The 14,338-nt window shown below is 37.9% G+C and overlaps 1 protein-coding gene across 4 annotated transcripts in view; it reads right to left on the reverse strand.

Moving 5' to 3' along the window:
• The window catches only part of LDB2 (LIM domain binding 2), a 403,146-nt gene that overhangs the window by 231,960 nt on the left and 156,848 nt on the right, over positions 1-14,338 (reverse strand). For all 4 annotated transcript variants that reach the window (XM_056555195.1, XM_056555194.1, XM_056555207.1 and 1 more), the window contains exon 2: positions 11,842-11,944. In XM_056555195.1, the coding sequence (XP_056411170.1) occupies positions 11,842-11,944 (103 nt within the window). The remainder of the gene's footprint in view (positions 1-11,841; positions 11,945-14,338) is intronic.

Genomic DNA, 14,338 nt, shown 5'->3' on the forward strand with positions numbered 1-14,338 from the left:
GATACTCGCCTCCTGTCTTTATAAAATCCATATTTTCCATCGTTAACTAGGAAAATCTTAAATTATCGGCCGATAATATCGGCCAAACCGATAATCGGACGATCCCCAGCTTAAATACAAGGTGATTCAAAAAGGATGGTGTAGAAGTAAAGGCCTGTAGTTAAAAGCAACCAATAACAGCACAGCTTTTTTCAGGAGCTAAATCTGAAATATGCTTCCATAGTGTGCCATACGATGGCAAAATCAAAGCAAAAAACTGCTTTTTGTGTGTTGCTATTTGGAAGAATGGGGTCTGTTGTCACAGTACAGAGAAACTTTACGAATAAATTTGGTAAGTGTGCTTCACATGGAAACTGCATTTCTCATTATGTGAAGCAGTTCTAAACTACTGGGTATTTCTGTCATGAGAAAAGTCTGGGCCACCCAACGACTTTGGAAGACATAGTTAACGTTTACGAGTCTAGTCCTAGAAAGTGGGACAGGCTGACTAGCACAGGTGCCACTAACCACAATTTGGAGTATCGTATGAAAACATCTGTATTTGAACATTTATAGTGTACAGATAAAACCTGGATAGATAATGTATATTCTCATGTTAATATATTTGTGTTTTGTTCTCTGGGTTATGAATACAAGGCCATCATTTTGCACCACCCTGTATTTTTTAAAGACTTTTTACCATTTATGCCATTACCCAATTTCAACTATATTTTAAGGTTACAGGCCACCCTTGGATAAAGTGTTGGTGCTTCCAGGCACCAACATTATCACCCATTACTTTAAGGGCACCTGCTGTATTTTCTCAGCAGCACTGCACAGCATTATTTGAATTGTTCCTTTTACATGTCCTGTACTGAGAACTAGGCTCTGTACTTTAGCTAATATAAGGATTTGACAGCTTCAGGTAGGTGAGATAACAAAGTAGCAGGCAACCCCATGTCGATATCCTTAGTGTTTGTGAAAAAGGATAACCTTGAATCTCTAGAAGAAAAATTCTGTTTTTGTCATGTATATGGTGTTTGACTGAGGAGGAAATAACTGACTGTGATCAATAAAATATTAAGAGGCAGAACAACATGGAATGAGATTGTGGACATGGCTTTATACTCATCTCCTAACAGGAGAAAGATACTTAAAGATATCTGCTTAACATCATAGTGAGAAAACCCAACTCAGATGTCACTATCATAGACTTAGCTCTAAATTTCTATTGTGTTACGGTAATACAGACTCTACAGTAGAAAACAGACTTAATGTGCTTAAATTAGAATATAGACTCATCAATAAAGGCAGGGTTTCCTTCACTATTGCCAAATATTCAGTTTGTTGCCCTAATCTTGTATCTACATACCTTGGCCAAAGCATTGTGTCTTGTCAATGCTTCCTTGCCCTACCAGCCACAATAGCTACGACTTCAGCAACTACCAGTCAGAAGAAGGAGCAGCATATGAACCCAGGTTACTGCTGAAGTATGAAGCCTAGATAGCAGTCAGCAGGTCTGGTGTTGATCCAGGTTGGCCTGATCATGGTATTGTGGAAAAGTTGTGGTCAATTGTCCTGTCTTGTTTCTCTGAACCCCAGTTTAAATAAAAGGGTCATATCATACATTGGCTTCTTCAGAGCACAGACATGAAGATCTGTCATTTATCCTGAAGCTTAGTTGGAATGTCATTTAAAATGTATTGAACATTAATATACTGTATTCTACAATTTACAAATCTACAATGTTTGTTTAAGTTGTAAAATTGTTAGATTTATGTCATAGTTTTATGATTGTGGTTGAATGTGTTTTTTTTTTTTAAGATGGACAAGTGGGACCCAAAACAAAATATTACTATTATAATTTTTTGGCTATGTGCATGAGCCCATTATTGTTTCCATGGTTTAATATTTTGTAACAATGGCAGCCACATTAAATCTCTAGCCAAATGAATAAACTAAAACCCCATTTACATCACGATTCCGGAATATGTCGCAGGTATGTGTCAGTAACCCATAAAAAAGGATTACAAAAGAATATCTGACATGTTCCTGGTGGGCCCATAGTCTTTAATGGAAAACTTCCTGAATGTTACTGTGTCTGTACAAGACTCAAAAAACACAATAAAAACACATTCATGCTTGATCAAGTTGAATGTGTGTGTATAGAGGGTCAGGACGAATAGTTGCTGGATGACAGTTATTGAAGGTGCATGGTCACGTCTACACTGTGGCCACATCATAGCCCATAGCCGCCATGTGCGAGCTAGGGGTAGAACTTTCTCTTTTTATAGTGTTCATTCATTTTAATGGAAGCAGTCTAACAGAAAACACATAAACATTTTAGTAATAGTGTTTTAGTAGTATAGACTGAAACATGTTTCTATAAGATATTTTAAAGTAAGGATTGGAAATATGGTTCAACAAAAACATATTGGTTAAAGGGTGTTATTAGCCATCAGGTGATTTTTGTACTTACATGCCAGACAGTAATGGACATGCTTAGGAAGGATCTGTGCTTGTCTTGGGGCTAAATGGCTATGTTGTGAGTCCACCATAATACTGCTGCTTTCTTTCTCTCAAATTGTAATTTCCTGTTGGAGTTCCTTTCCTCCAAATACAAGTCCCAGGATCCTTTGTTTGTAAGTGTGAGGTCCCTTTTCTCCCTCCCACACATCAGCCACCCCACCCTTTGAAGCACACCTGAGAGTCCTGTGGAGAATGATCTCCCTCCCACCCAGCGGTTGCTGCACCCATTGAAGAAGACAGGCTCCCTTACAACACCTGACTAGTGATGTAATGTCTCAGGCCGCACTGCAACCTGGGAAAACTTGAGAAGAGACAACACTCATTTTGTATGCTGCTAACAGTAAACATCAGGGCAATGGTTACATAAGAATTGCGAGACCAGCCATCAAACACAGGTACAGACACTATATTTTGAACCACACTAACTTTACAGCCCCTGTAGCCTAGTCAAATAAAAAAAAATCCTGGAATACCCTTTAAACTAGTCAGTCACTTTCCCTCTTATCTATAGTTAGAAGTTCCTCACTTCTATACTTTTTTCATTACACCACCAACAACAACAAAGCTATTTTATGATCAAATAAAGATGGAGAGAATAGTCGATAACTTTTGCGTAATGTAGATCCTCAGGACGCAGACAAGTGTTATAGAGTCATGTTCGCGGCCTCGTCCTCACTTCTCTATTCCCTTAATTAAGGACATAACAAATATGTTGTGACAAAGAAAACGTCTGCACTGGGAACTAAATGAGATTGTAGAGACATATTGCAGATAGCAATACGGGGTTAAAAATTCACATCTTTCTGACATACAAGAGGAAGATATTACCCAATGACAGGCACTGTAGTTTATCACAGTGCAATACCAGCTACTGGTGAACTGCACAGTAGTTTCTCTAGGATGGTGTGTTCCAAACAGATCGCATCCAGTTGTTGCAAAACAACAACTCCCAGCATGCCTGGACAGTATTTGGGAGTTGTAGTTTTGCAACAGCTGGAGGCATGCTGTTTAGAAAAAACTGCTCTAGAAACAGAGCTCTTTCAAAAATTGACAGATCTATAGGGGTACAGAGATAGCAGTAGCACCCAAGCCCTGGTGCCTTTCGGGGTCCAAAGTTTGTAATGCCACATAAAAGCCATCAGCATTATAAATGGCACAAAGTACGTTAGTACTTCTTACAGTATTTTATTAGGGTCCAGAAACTTCAAGAACTAAGTGCAATGCCAGACACTGTAGACACTATGTAACATAAATCTATTCTTCCATGATCAGAATGAAATACTGATAGATATCACTGTGTCCTTGCATCATATATACATTTAAAAACATACCTGTTACTTCAAAAGATTTTTAAATCTCCATTGTTTTGTAATATTAACTATTTAGAGTGGTGACAATGTAATTTTAGTGCTCTCATTGTTGTTATTGAGCCCCTGAGAGTCCCCTCCATGGTGCACAGCTATTTCTCATTCTCTCCATTCCAGGAGGTTGAACCAGGGCTTCACTATTTACCAGGAGTACACACACAGGTTATTCCTCCCTTATTTCTCTGGACAATCACAACACAGCATACTGCTTTCTGCCACACCATGACATACTGCAATACTGAACTGACTGCACAGAACAGTACTATAGATAGCACGTGGAGGGAAAAAGGGTTACTGATGCACTGGGTTTGTAAGATGCTCTGTGAGCAGAAAGGAAAGAAACAGCAGGAGCAGGATCACAGAAAGGAAAAGGTTACACTAAGCACCAACAGCTGCTACTGTTGCTGCTCCTGAAAAGGTAAAGGGAGACAGAATGGGGAGTTTACACTGCAACCTTTCAGACAAATAGCAGTAGATACACTGGTATTTACACAAGAGACACCATTAATTAATGGGTGGGTAAGAGATAAGAGGGAAGCCTTGATTTGACCTTTAAAGAACAGCGTTGATCATCTTGAGAAGGCAAGCTGGCCCAGGCTTTCTCAAGATCTCCCCCTCTCTATCTCTCTCTCTCTCATGCACATAGCTCTAGATGCCCCTTGATTCCTAACTTTTGGTATTTTGTCCGGATCTAGCTGTTACTAGAGACAGATTTTCCTTGACATCACAAAGTAGACAGCAAGTTGCAGAGAAGGGAGACACTGAGTGGCTGTTTTTCTGGGGTAAGGAGTCATTTTTGGCAAAGTGATTTACACATATGTTAGGAATCACATTAGTCATCACATGGAGGGATGCAGCACTTACATGGGTACATAGGCACGTCATCACTATGGCTATATAAACAAAGCCAGAGGGGAGGACTGGAGCACAGTGATGGACGTGGCAAGAATTAACCCCTTAAGGACTCAGCCCATTTTGGCCTTAAGGACTCAGACAATTTAATTTTTACGTTTTCATTTTTTCCTCCTCGCCTTCTAAAAATCATAACTCTTTTATATTTTCATCCACAGACTAGTATGAGGGCTTGTTTTTTGCGCGACCAGTTGTCCTTTGTAATGACATAACTCATTATATCATAAAATGTATGGCGCAACCAAAAAACACTATTTTTGTGGGGAAATTAAAACGAAAAACGCAATTTTGCTAATTTTGGAAGGTTTTGTTTTCACGCCGTACAATTTATGGTAAAAATGACGTGTGTTCTTTATTCTGAGGGTCAATACGATTAAAATGATACCCATTATTATATACTTTTATATTATTGTTGCGCTTAAAAAAAAATCACAAACTTTTTAACCAAATTAGTAGGTTTATAATCCCTTTATTTTGATGACCTCTAACTTTTTTATTTTTCCGTATAAGTGGCGGTATGGGGGCTCATTTTTTGCGCCATGATCTGTACTTTTTTTTGATACCACATTTGCATATAAAAAACTTTTAATACATTTTTTATAATTTTTTTTTTAATAAAATGTATTAAAAAAGTAGGAATTTTGGACTTTTTTAATTTTTTTTCGTTCACGCCGTTCACCGTACGGGATCATTAACATTTTATTTTAATAGTTCGGACATTTACGCACGCGGCGATACCAAATATGTCTATAAAAAATGTTTTTTACGCTTTTTGGGGGTAAAATAGGAAAAAACGGACGTTTTACTTTTTTATTGGGGGAGGGGATTTTTCACTTTTTTTTTACTTTTACATTTTTTTTAATTTTTTTTTACACTTGAATAGTCCCCATAGGGGACTATTCATAGCAATACCATGATTGCTAATACTGATCTGTTCTATGTATAGGACATAGAACAGATCAGTATTATCGGTCATCTCCTGCTCTGGTCTGCTCGATCACAGACCAGAGCAGGAGACGCCGGGAGCCGCACGGAGGAAGGTGAGGGGACCTCCGTGCGGCGTTATGAATGATCGGATCCCCGCAGCAGCGCTGCGGGCGATCCGATCGTTCATTTAAATCGCGAACCGCCGCAGATGCCGGGATCTGTATTGATCCCGGCACCTGAGGGGTTAATGGCGGACGCCCGCGAGATCGCGGGCGTCGGCCATTGCCGGCAGGTCCCTGGCTGCGATTAGCAGCCGGGATCAGCCGCGCATGACACGGGCATCGCTCCGATGCCCGCGGTTATGCTTAGGACGTAAATGTACGTCCTGGTGCGTTAAGTACCACCTCACCAGGACGTACATTTACGTCCTGCGTCCTTAAGGGGTTAAATACAAAGAGTTTCTTATTTTTTCTTTTTTTTATACAAAGGAAGGTAGTGTCAACCAATAAAAGACCTATGCTCCTAATAGGGTTAAAATCCACAATTCTGTAACACCATACCAATACATTTCATTGCGGATTTAGTGCAAATAAATTTATCGATAACATAAATTGACATGGGATTTAAAACTACACAACACTGGTCAATTTCAATTTGGATGGAAATTTTGCAGGGCGCTTGCTATGTATGAACATTCCCTTTTCTTCTTTTTTTAAATCCGCTCCTGATCTTGGTAAAAAAAAAAAACTGATGAAAAATTCTGATCAAATACCAAAGCGTGAAGGAGGCTTAATTTCCTTTGTGCAATAAATCACATTCCACAGCAGCAATTATTAAAGGAAATCTGTGCTTGAGCTATTAGAAAGCAGATGAGACCACTGCCCAATGATCTTTGCATGCCGATTGTATAATGTTCTTCATCTGGAAAACTTGATGGAAATGTTGCATTTTTAATGACTAATGAGATAATGTTTCCCAACAATACAATATTATATTCTGTGCTTAACAAGAAATATATTCCCTCTGTGTCTAAAGAATAAATATATAATGGCCATTGATTCTGTGCTTGTGTTTTTTCAGGTAAACATAGGGTACATTCAGGTGGTTGACTGTGTATCACATAGCTTTGACATCACAGGGGGCATTGATGAAAACAACTTTGATCAGAAACTATGACGGGGAGACCAGAGGAGGCAATTGTCCAAGGGCTTCCACCTCCCGATCCTTTAGCGTTTCTGGATAGTCCCAGACACAAAACTAAGGAGTTGCAGCTCATCTGTCTATTTGATGCCCTATCTGCTCATTATGCCACCTTGTACTAAACCAGTGGCCAAGTGTTCATGTGTAGTAACATAGAGAGTGGGGTAAAATTTGGTTTTTGGATCCACAAACTTTTTAGTTATGGGCCCTGGCTGGCATACTTACCTGCTCAATCCCCCACCACTGCAGCATCAATGGTGCCCAGTCTCTATTGATTACTGCTTTCTGCTTTAGTTTTGATGTTCAGGAAATGCCAGTACAGCCAATCACTGGCCATAGTGGTGACTCTCCTTGGTCAGTGATTGGATGGGTGGGCATTTCCTATGTGTTAGGACAAAAATAGGAATTGCTGTCCCAGGTTTCATTGGGCACTGCATTGGTGCAGAATTGGACAGGTCAGTATAACTTATTATATAAATAGATTGTCAGTGTCAATGTAAACGGCATCAGTTCATGAATATCTCATCTGTATAGCCATTCAGCCAAGCATTATATATCACAATGTTACTGGAGAGGGGTCCCGACAAGTTTCTGCCCAGGTGTCTCTACCTTCCTTGATCAACCTCTGAACATGTCCATTTGAAAACCAGTAGGTCATAGACGTAATCTGGTTAGTTGTTTTAACTTGTTTTCCTAACTTAGTCCCAAATAATAGGTTTGTATATTGGATGTTCAAAACAGATTTTCAGCACCTGCTATTTGTTCTTTCCAGTGAACTAATGTTGAAATATTAGTCCTGTTCTCGACATTCTAAACCCACAAAATTCTGGAATGGTGGGTAATTCTGCCAAATTGTTACTGATATTACATAAACAGACTGTAATGTGGTCCCTATGAAAGAAGACATCAGTGCATCTCAGAAGGGTAAACAACCTGCTACACACCAGGTATGAATAATGTGTACCTGTCATAGAGACATGTCAAAAGTTTTAATCGGTGAGTGTTTGGGTGTTCAGACCCCCAGTGATAGCTAGAAAGTGGAAAGAGGAGGAGAAACATGGGGCTGAGCACTGCTTCTTCCCACTCTGTGCACACAACAAGAGTTCGTCCCATAGACCATGCTAAGAGTGCACCTCTGCCAGCTAAATCTAGTGATCAAGACTTTTGACACTTTTGAAATGACAGTGCCTGCTTAACCCTATCCCTACAATAGACCACCGGGGAAGCTGACATTATGATATTAACTATTTTCCCTACTTTACTAGTAATCCATAAATTACCCCCTTACTGCCCTTGACCACCAGAAATATTGACATTAACCACATTGCTGCCTTAGGCCAACACTGACCTTTCCAGTACCCAAACCACCAGGGAAACTGTCAAACTCCCTGACTGAAATTTTCTGTTACAAAATTTGGAAAGCCTACATTTAAGAGTGTAATACGGCATTCTAGTCTGAAATTTTTTCTGTTGGATTCATGTGAAATTTAACAAGAAAAAAGCATGATTCAGTATTAAATCCGAAACCTGCAGAGGCTCCATGGACTGCTATGGGTGTAGAATTTAAGGTTCCATCAGGCAGACTGTTTTAGACAGCGAGGTTTGGAGTAATATTGCTGGTCATTCCTCTCAAAAACACTTTTATCATGCTCCAGCTTTTCATGTGTGACAGCTGGGGAAGGTGTTTGCCAACATTGTTCTTCAACTATTGGTGTTGTAACTGGCACTCCTTATGTTTTTACACTTCATAGATTAGTTTTATTAGATACTTATAAAATAAGTCAAACATCATTAAACTGAGTATGTTAGATCCAAAGAACTTGAAATTCACATTCTATAATGAATACATAGGATGGACATGGCAGCCTGTATATTCTGTAGTATTAGCATTAAATAGAATGGTTTTTTAACCAAATTACATATTTAGTTACAGTAAATGTAAATGTGCAAACCACATGTTTTGTAAGATTGATACAAATACACTGGCTATACTCAGTACTAGGCAAAAGAAAAAGTTAGTTGTAAAAAGAGGAATTGGCCCCGTTTTACACAACATTATTGCATTCTTTGTAATGACCTGTGTGAATTTCATTTGTCTCAGTATAAAATTATAGAACCACTGTAATTTCAATATAATAATTTCATATGTCATAAAGTTGGTAGCAACCTCGTAACAGTCCAAAAAAGTAGACATGGTTGTTTTTTTTTTTTTGCAACTGTCACAAGGGGGCCATTTTAATATTCTCAGTAACTTGCAGGGGCAGATTTATCAAAGCTATATAAACAGTTTTCGATATCTCTACCAACCAATCGTGGCTGCAGGGAAAATAAGAAATATACTTCCCTAGTAAGATTTCCCACTGCTGCCAGTGTCTGGACCCCACTGTGGTAATCTTTTTAATGGTTTTTGTGACGTAATGTGCAGACAGGACAGACAGTTTATGTCTGAATGGCACATCACAGGAACCACAAAGAAGCACAAGTGCATCCATACCTATTGAACCCTTTCATTATTGCAGCTGAAGTAATCCCCATTGCATCATCACCCATTAAATCCTTCTAGCAGCTCTCAGTTCCCTCCCCACCCACACCAATTCTTTCTCTGCGTGTCCTCTATGTATTGTGAAGATATATTTTTTGCCTAAAAGAGACCAGGAGTGCAGTGATATAATAGATGGGTCAATAAAATGATTTGCTGCAATAATATAACTCCCAACTCAAACAATTTTTCTCTACTATCTCCAGATTCACTAGTGTGCTTATGAGGTTTAGCTTGACACCTCTCTCCCTGCCTCCTGCTTGTAAGAGTTGACAGCTAGAAGCCTATCACAAGGAGGCAAGCTGAAGCTGCATTACACTGAGACTCTGCACTGTAAGTTAGGAGAAAGACTTTCTATACTACTAATCTATAATTTGCCACATTTAGGACTCAAGTTTCATTTGAATAGACTGTGCCCCCTCTGTCTCTGCAAATATATTTAAGAATATAGTGTTTTTATCACTGGGCAGCCAATTGAAGTCATGGCTGTACAACGTCTTCAATATGGTCTGTGCCATATGGAAAATATGGGAATGACTAAAGACAATCTGAGAAGGCATCACCTTAACACAATGTCTGTATACAACTGATATCTTTCTGCTATACAGTCACTTTATAGTTGTAGTATTGGTCTTTGTATAGGAACAACATGGGAAGATTATTGAGTCACTATGTAGTGGTATTTGTAACAGTCATAATTTTGGTGGTATTACTAGTATCTTATGGTATCACTAGTAATTGGAGATGAGCCAAACAAACCCATAGAAGCCAAGTTAGGTCAGAACTTTGTTAAAAGTTTGGTTGAGCTAGAATGGGCATCTAAGTTTGGCAGAACCTGCTAAAATAACATGAGCCACATGGAGGAAAGGAAAAGGAAGAAGGGTCATATGATCTCAGAGAATCCCACAGTGCCTTTCAAACAGCTCTCCCAGCCAATCAGGAGGCAGTATAGGGATGATGTCAAAACCACTATAAAAGCATATGCACATAGCTTCCGCAGTCATGTTAGAGATAACAGGTGCTAGGTGAAGATCTCTGTAAGAGTCACTAAGCAATGAACAATCCAAATAGGAGTAGGGCCATATATATATATATATATATATATATATATATATATATATATATATCTTAATTGTAGTAGATTACCAGAGAGCATTCTGCAGCTGTTATGTCAGTGCAAAATCAGTTTGAATTGGAAGTTAGATGTGACAGTTTTTCTTTGTTTTACACAAACTGTAAAAAGGCAGTGCATAGAGGGTTTTGTGTTACTATTGTGCACTTTCTAGGATGAAATTCTGTTGCTACACTCAAAATGAGATTATTTTTACAACTTTTTCTAGGTTCTTGCTTCTTCTCCAGGCACATAATCTGTTGCTACCCCAAAAAATTGATAATTTCTGAACAATAATTTTAAAAAGCAAACAATCTGCTACTGCAGTGTGCCTTTATCTAACCTGTTAGTTACCTTTTAATGTGTGGAAGGGAAAAATATGCTCTGGGGCTCATGCTCCTCATCTTTTAAGACCCTTTCAATCCCCCTGAAAGCAACACCGTGCTGTAAGTCTCTGAACACTACCTTCTGAAGTTTCTGTATATGACTGTGTTGTTGGTACAGGATTTTAGCACTTGGGGCGTCACTTTTATTATTGCCCAGGGTCAGACATTGTCTAAAACCAACCCTGTTTACCATACAGAAATAAATAATGTATTCCACATAGGCTCAAATAATAGTCATTTTGCATACATAGTGGAAAATATCACACTTTTGTGGATCATTCCAGCCATTGGCAAAAAGCCCGGAGAGACTCAATAAGTTCATTAATATATAAAGCTTGTTGTGCAGTATATACGACTATAAAAATATATTTATCCAAAAAATCTGTTCCTCTACAAAAGAAAAATCAGCATTTCTTTAACAGAGTATTCTACTGTTTCTATATAAATTTAGTAAAACTGTTCTTTCGTCGTATATCTTGTTATTTTTCTATTTGACACAATCAATAGGAAATACAAAAACAATATTCAGAGAATTTCAGAAAAATTGGTTACTTGCAATAAATATTTAATTAGTTTTTTCCTTTATCCAGTCTATTAAATCTTTTTTTATAGACTTTCAAACTACAATAGTAGAAGCTTATAAGATGACAAAAAGTCACTATATATTTTTTTTTTTTATATTATGAAACAGAAATTGGAAGGCATGGTGGCCAGATTTTACCAATGTTTATAGCATACCTAAAATTCATATGACTTATTTAAAGCCTTCACGATACAAAACATTCTGAGATCATTATCTAGAAGAAGTCATCATGGTTGGGTTATGTAGATATGTCCATGATGTCATACACCTACAGAAATATGTATTTATACTGAATATATCTTACTTACTGTATCTCTTTGGTCCATCTTCCAAGCAAAATGACAGCGTTAATGTTGCATCATCTTCAAAAAATTCTGTAGTAAAGGCATCCCACCAAAGATTGTCACTATCCTGGCAAGAAAAACAAAATATACATTATTACATAAACCTTCAAGAGTCGTCTACTTGTGCCATAGCATTCATCATTGTTGCTTTTCTGATGCTTCACTAGGCAAAAAGTAGGATTCCCAGGATTAAAAACTCTATACATTTTTCAAACATCTTTTTAAAGGGATCCTGTTATTACATTTATGCTGCCTGAGCCACAAGAAATTGGGATGGCCCCCATCGCCTTTTTCCCGTCCCTGTTTGGGTCAGGGGCCGCTGGACAGTTAGAAGCCACCCTGATTACTTATTTTGGCAGCATGAAAGTGACAGGAAGGTCCCTTTAAGAACCTACTGACTTACAATAGTACATGTAAAATTAATGTATTCCAACTAAAACATTTCTTAGTTCATTGTTACTTAATTTTTAAAATAACAAAGTTTCTGAAAGCTGATGTAAAGCCAACATTCTTTGGTATATTAAGTTATTCTTTTACAATACAATTTGGATTGCATGTTGTTTGCGCTGCTTTAACCAGGCAGAAGTACCATGAATAACCAAGAGTCCACAATCCCTCCTCTAACAACCTAAAAATAAAATAATACAAGGCACAATAACAAATCCTAATTGCATCATGTGATCAAGCTTAAAGGGGTACTCCCATGGAAAAAAAAAATGTTAAATCAACTGGTGCCAGAAAGTTAAACAGATTTGTAAATCACTTCTATTAAAAAATCTTAATCTTTCCAGTACTTTTTAGGGGCTGTATACTAAAGAGAAATCCAAAAAAGAAATGCATTTCCTCTGGTGTCATGACCACAGTGCTCTATGCTGACCTCTGCTGTCCATTTTAGGAACTGTCCAGAGCAGCATATGTTTGCTATGGGGATTTTCTCCTCCTCAGGACAGTTCCTAAAGGGAACAGCAGAGGTCAACAGAGAGCACTGTGGTCATGACATCAGAGGAAATGCATTTCTTTTTTGGATTTCTCTTTAGTATACAGCCCCTAAAAAGTACTGGAAGGATAAAGATTTTTTAATAGAAATGATTTACAAATCTGTTTAACTTTCTGACACCAGTTGAGTTAAAAAAAAAGTTTAAGGGGGCTACTTCACTCAAAGTATTGCATAGCAGTGTTGGTCCCAAGTAAACTATAGTGTCTGCAAAAGGCTTCAGCTCTAAAAAACATAAATTATTATCCTTCACCTTGCTTAAATTCATATCCTGTTGGGAAAAAAAATGTATTCACCTAGTCCCATTCCCCCCACAGTTCAGGGATGGGGCAGGACCTGGCCGCTCAGCCAATCACTGACCAAGATGGATCCCACATTCCCAAGCAGGAAATTAATTTTAGCATAACTCTGGATAACCCCTTTAAGAACCCCTTTGTGTTAACTGTTCAAATATTTAATAACCTAATGCATTTTCACAGAAGCCCTTGATGAGGTTTATATGGGGATTTGGAACAATTAGGGAATTTATTATTAGGAAACCAAAGTTTTTGAGGGGTTTGTGTGCCACAATACATGAAATTCATTAACTTAAACCCAACTTTTTACCTGGAAAATATAGGAATCAATCTGACAAATATAAAAGTGTTTGAAACCATCAAGTTTTGTAGATGTTGAGCTTTCTTTGTTTAAAATAAAGCTAGTGTTTTTCTGTCTATTTAAATGTGTGTTTTATTAAACCCTTATGGGCTTAAGGCCAAGCCATCATTTTTGTGTTTTTGTTTTTTTCTACTTGCATTCTAAGAGAAAAAACTAATTTATTTTTCCATCCACAGACCCATATGAGGACTTGTCTTTTTGTAGGGCCAATTGTACTTTGCAATAACACCTTTCATTTTACATTAAATTCTACGTCCTCATGGGGTATTCCTAAGTCCCGGTACAGAGAGAGTACTGGAGTAAACATTCACAAGCAACATTCACAAGAAAGTAACAAAGTAGAACTACAAGTACCAGAACTGAACTCAAGTAAAATATCTCTAAAAATTACAAGTCTTGCGTAAGGGGAACAACTTATTTAAAAAGAACACTGTGGGTCCACAGAGGGATGCAGGGTTGCACCACTCATGCCATATGACAATTCAGAGACTACAACCCTCATTATCAACCCATTACAGATACTGCCACGGAGTCTTCTCCCATCTATCTTTAATTACTAAACAAAATTCAGCTGACATTTTGCCTTTAAACTGTTCAGGATCCAGTTTGGCCCATAGGGTGTAAAATACTTTTTGCATTGTCACACCAAAATATTATAAAATTTTTTTGTCAAACAAATTGTCATTTTTTTAGAGCACCATTTTGGGGCGCACACATGTTGGTATTTAATTCTTCACATTTATAATATGAGGATAAAACAGCAAAAAAAAAAACAAAAAAAAGATTTCACCCAATATTCTACTCTAGTGT

This window comes from Hyla sarda, chromosome 1 (genome assembly GCF_029499605.1).
Source record: "Hyla sarda isolate aHylSar1 chromosome 1, aHylSar1.hap1, whole genome shotgun sequence".
NCBI lineage: Eukaryota > Metazoa > Chordata > Amphibia > Anura > Hylidae > Hyla > Hyla sarda.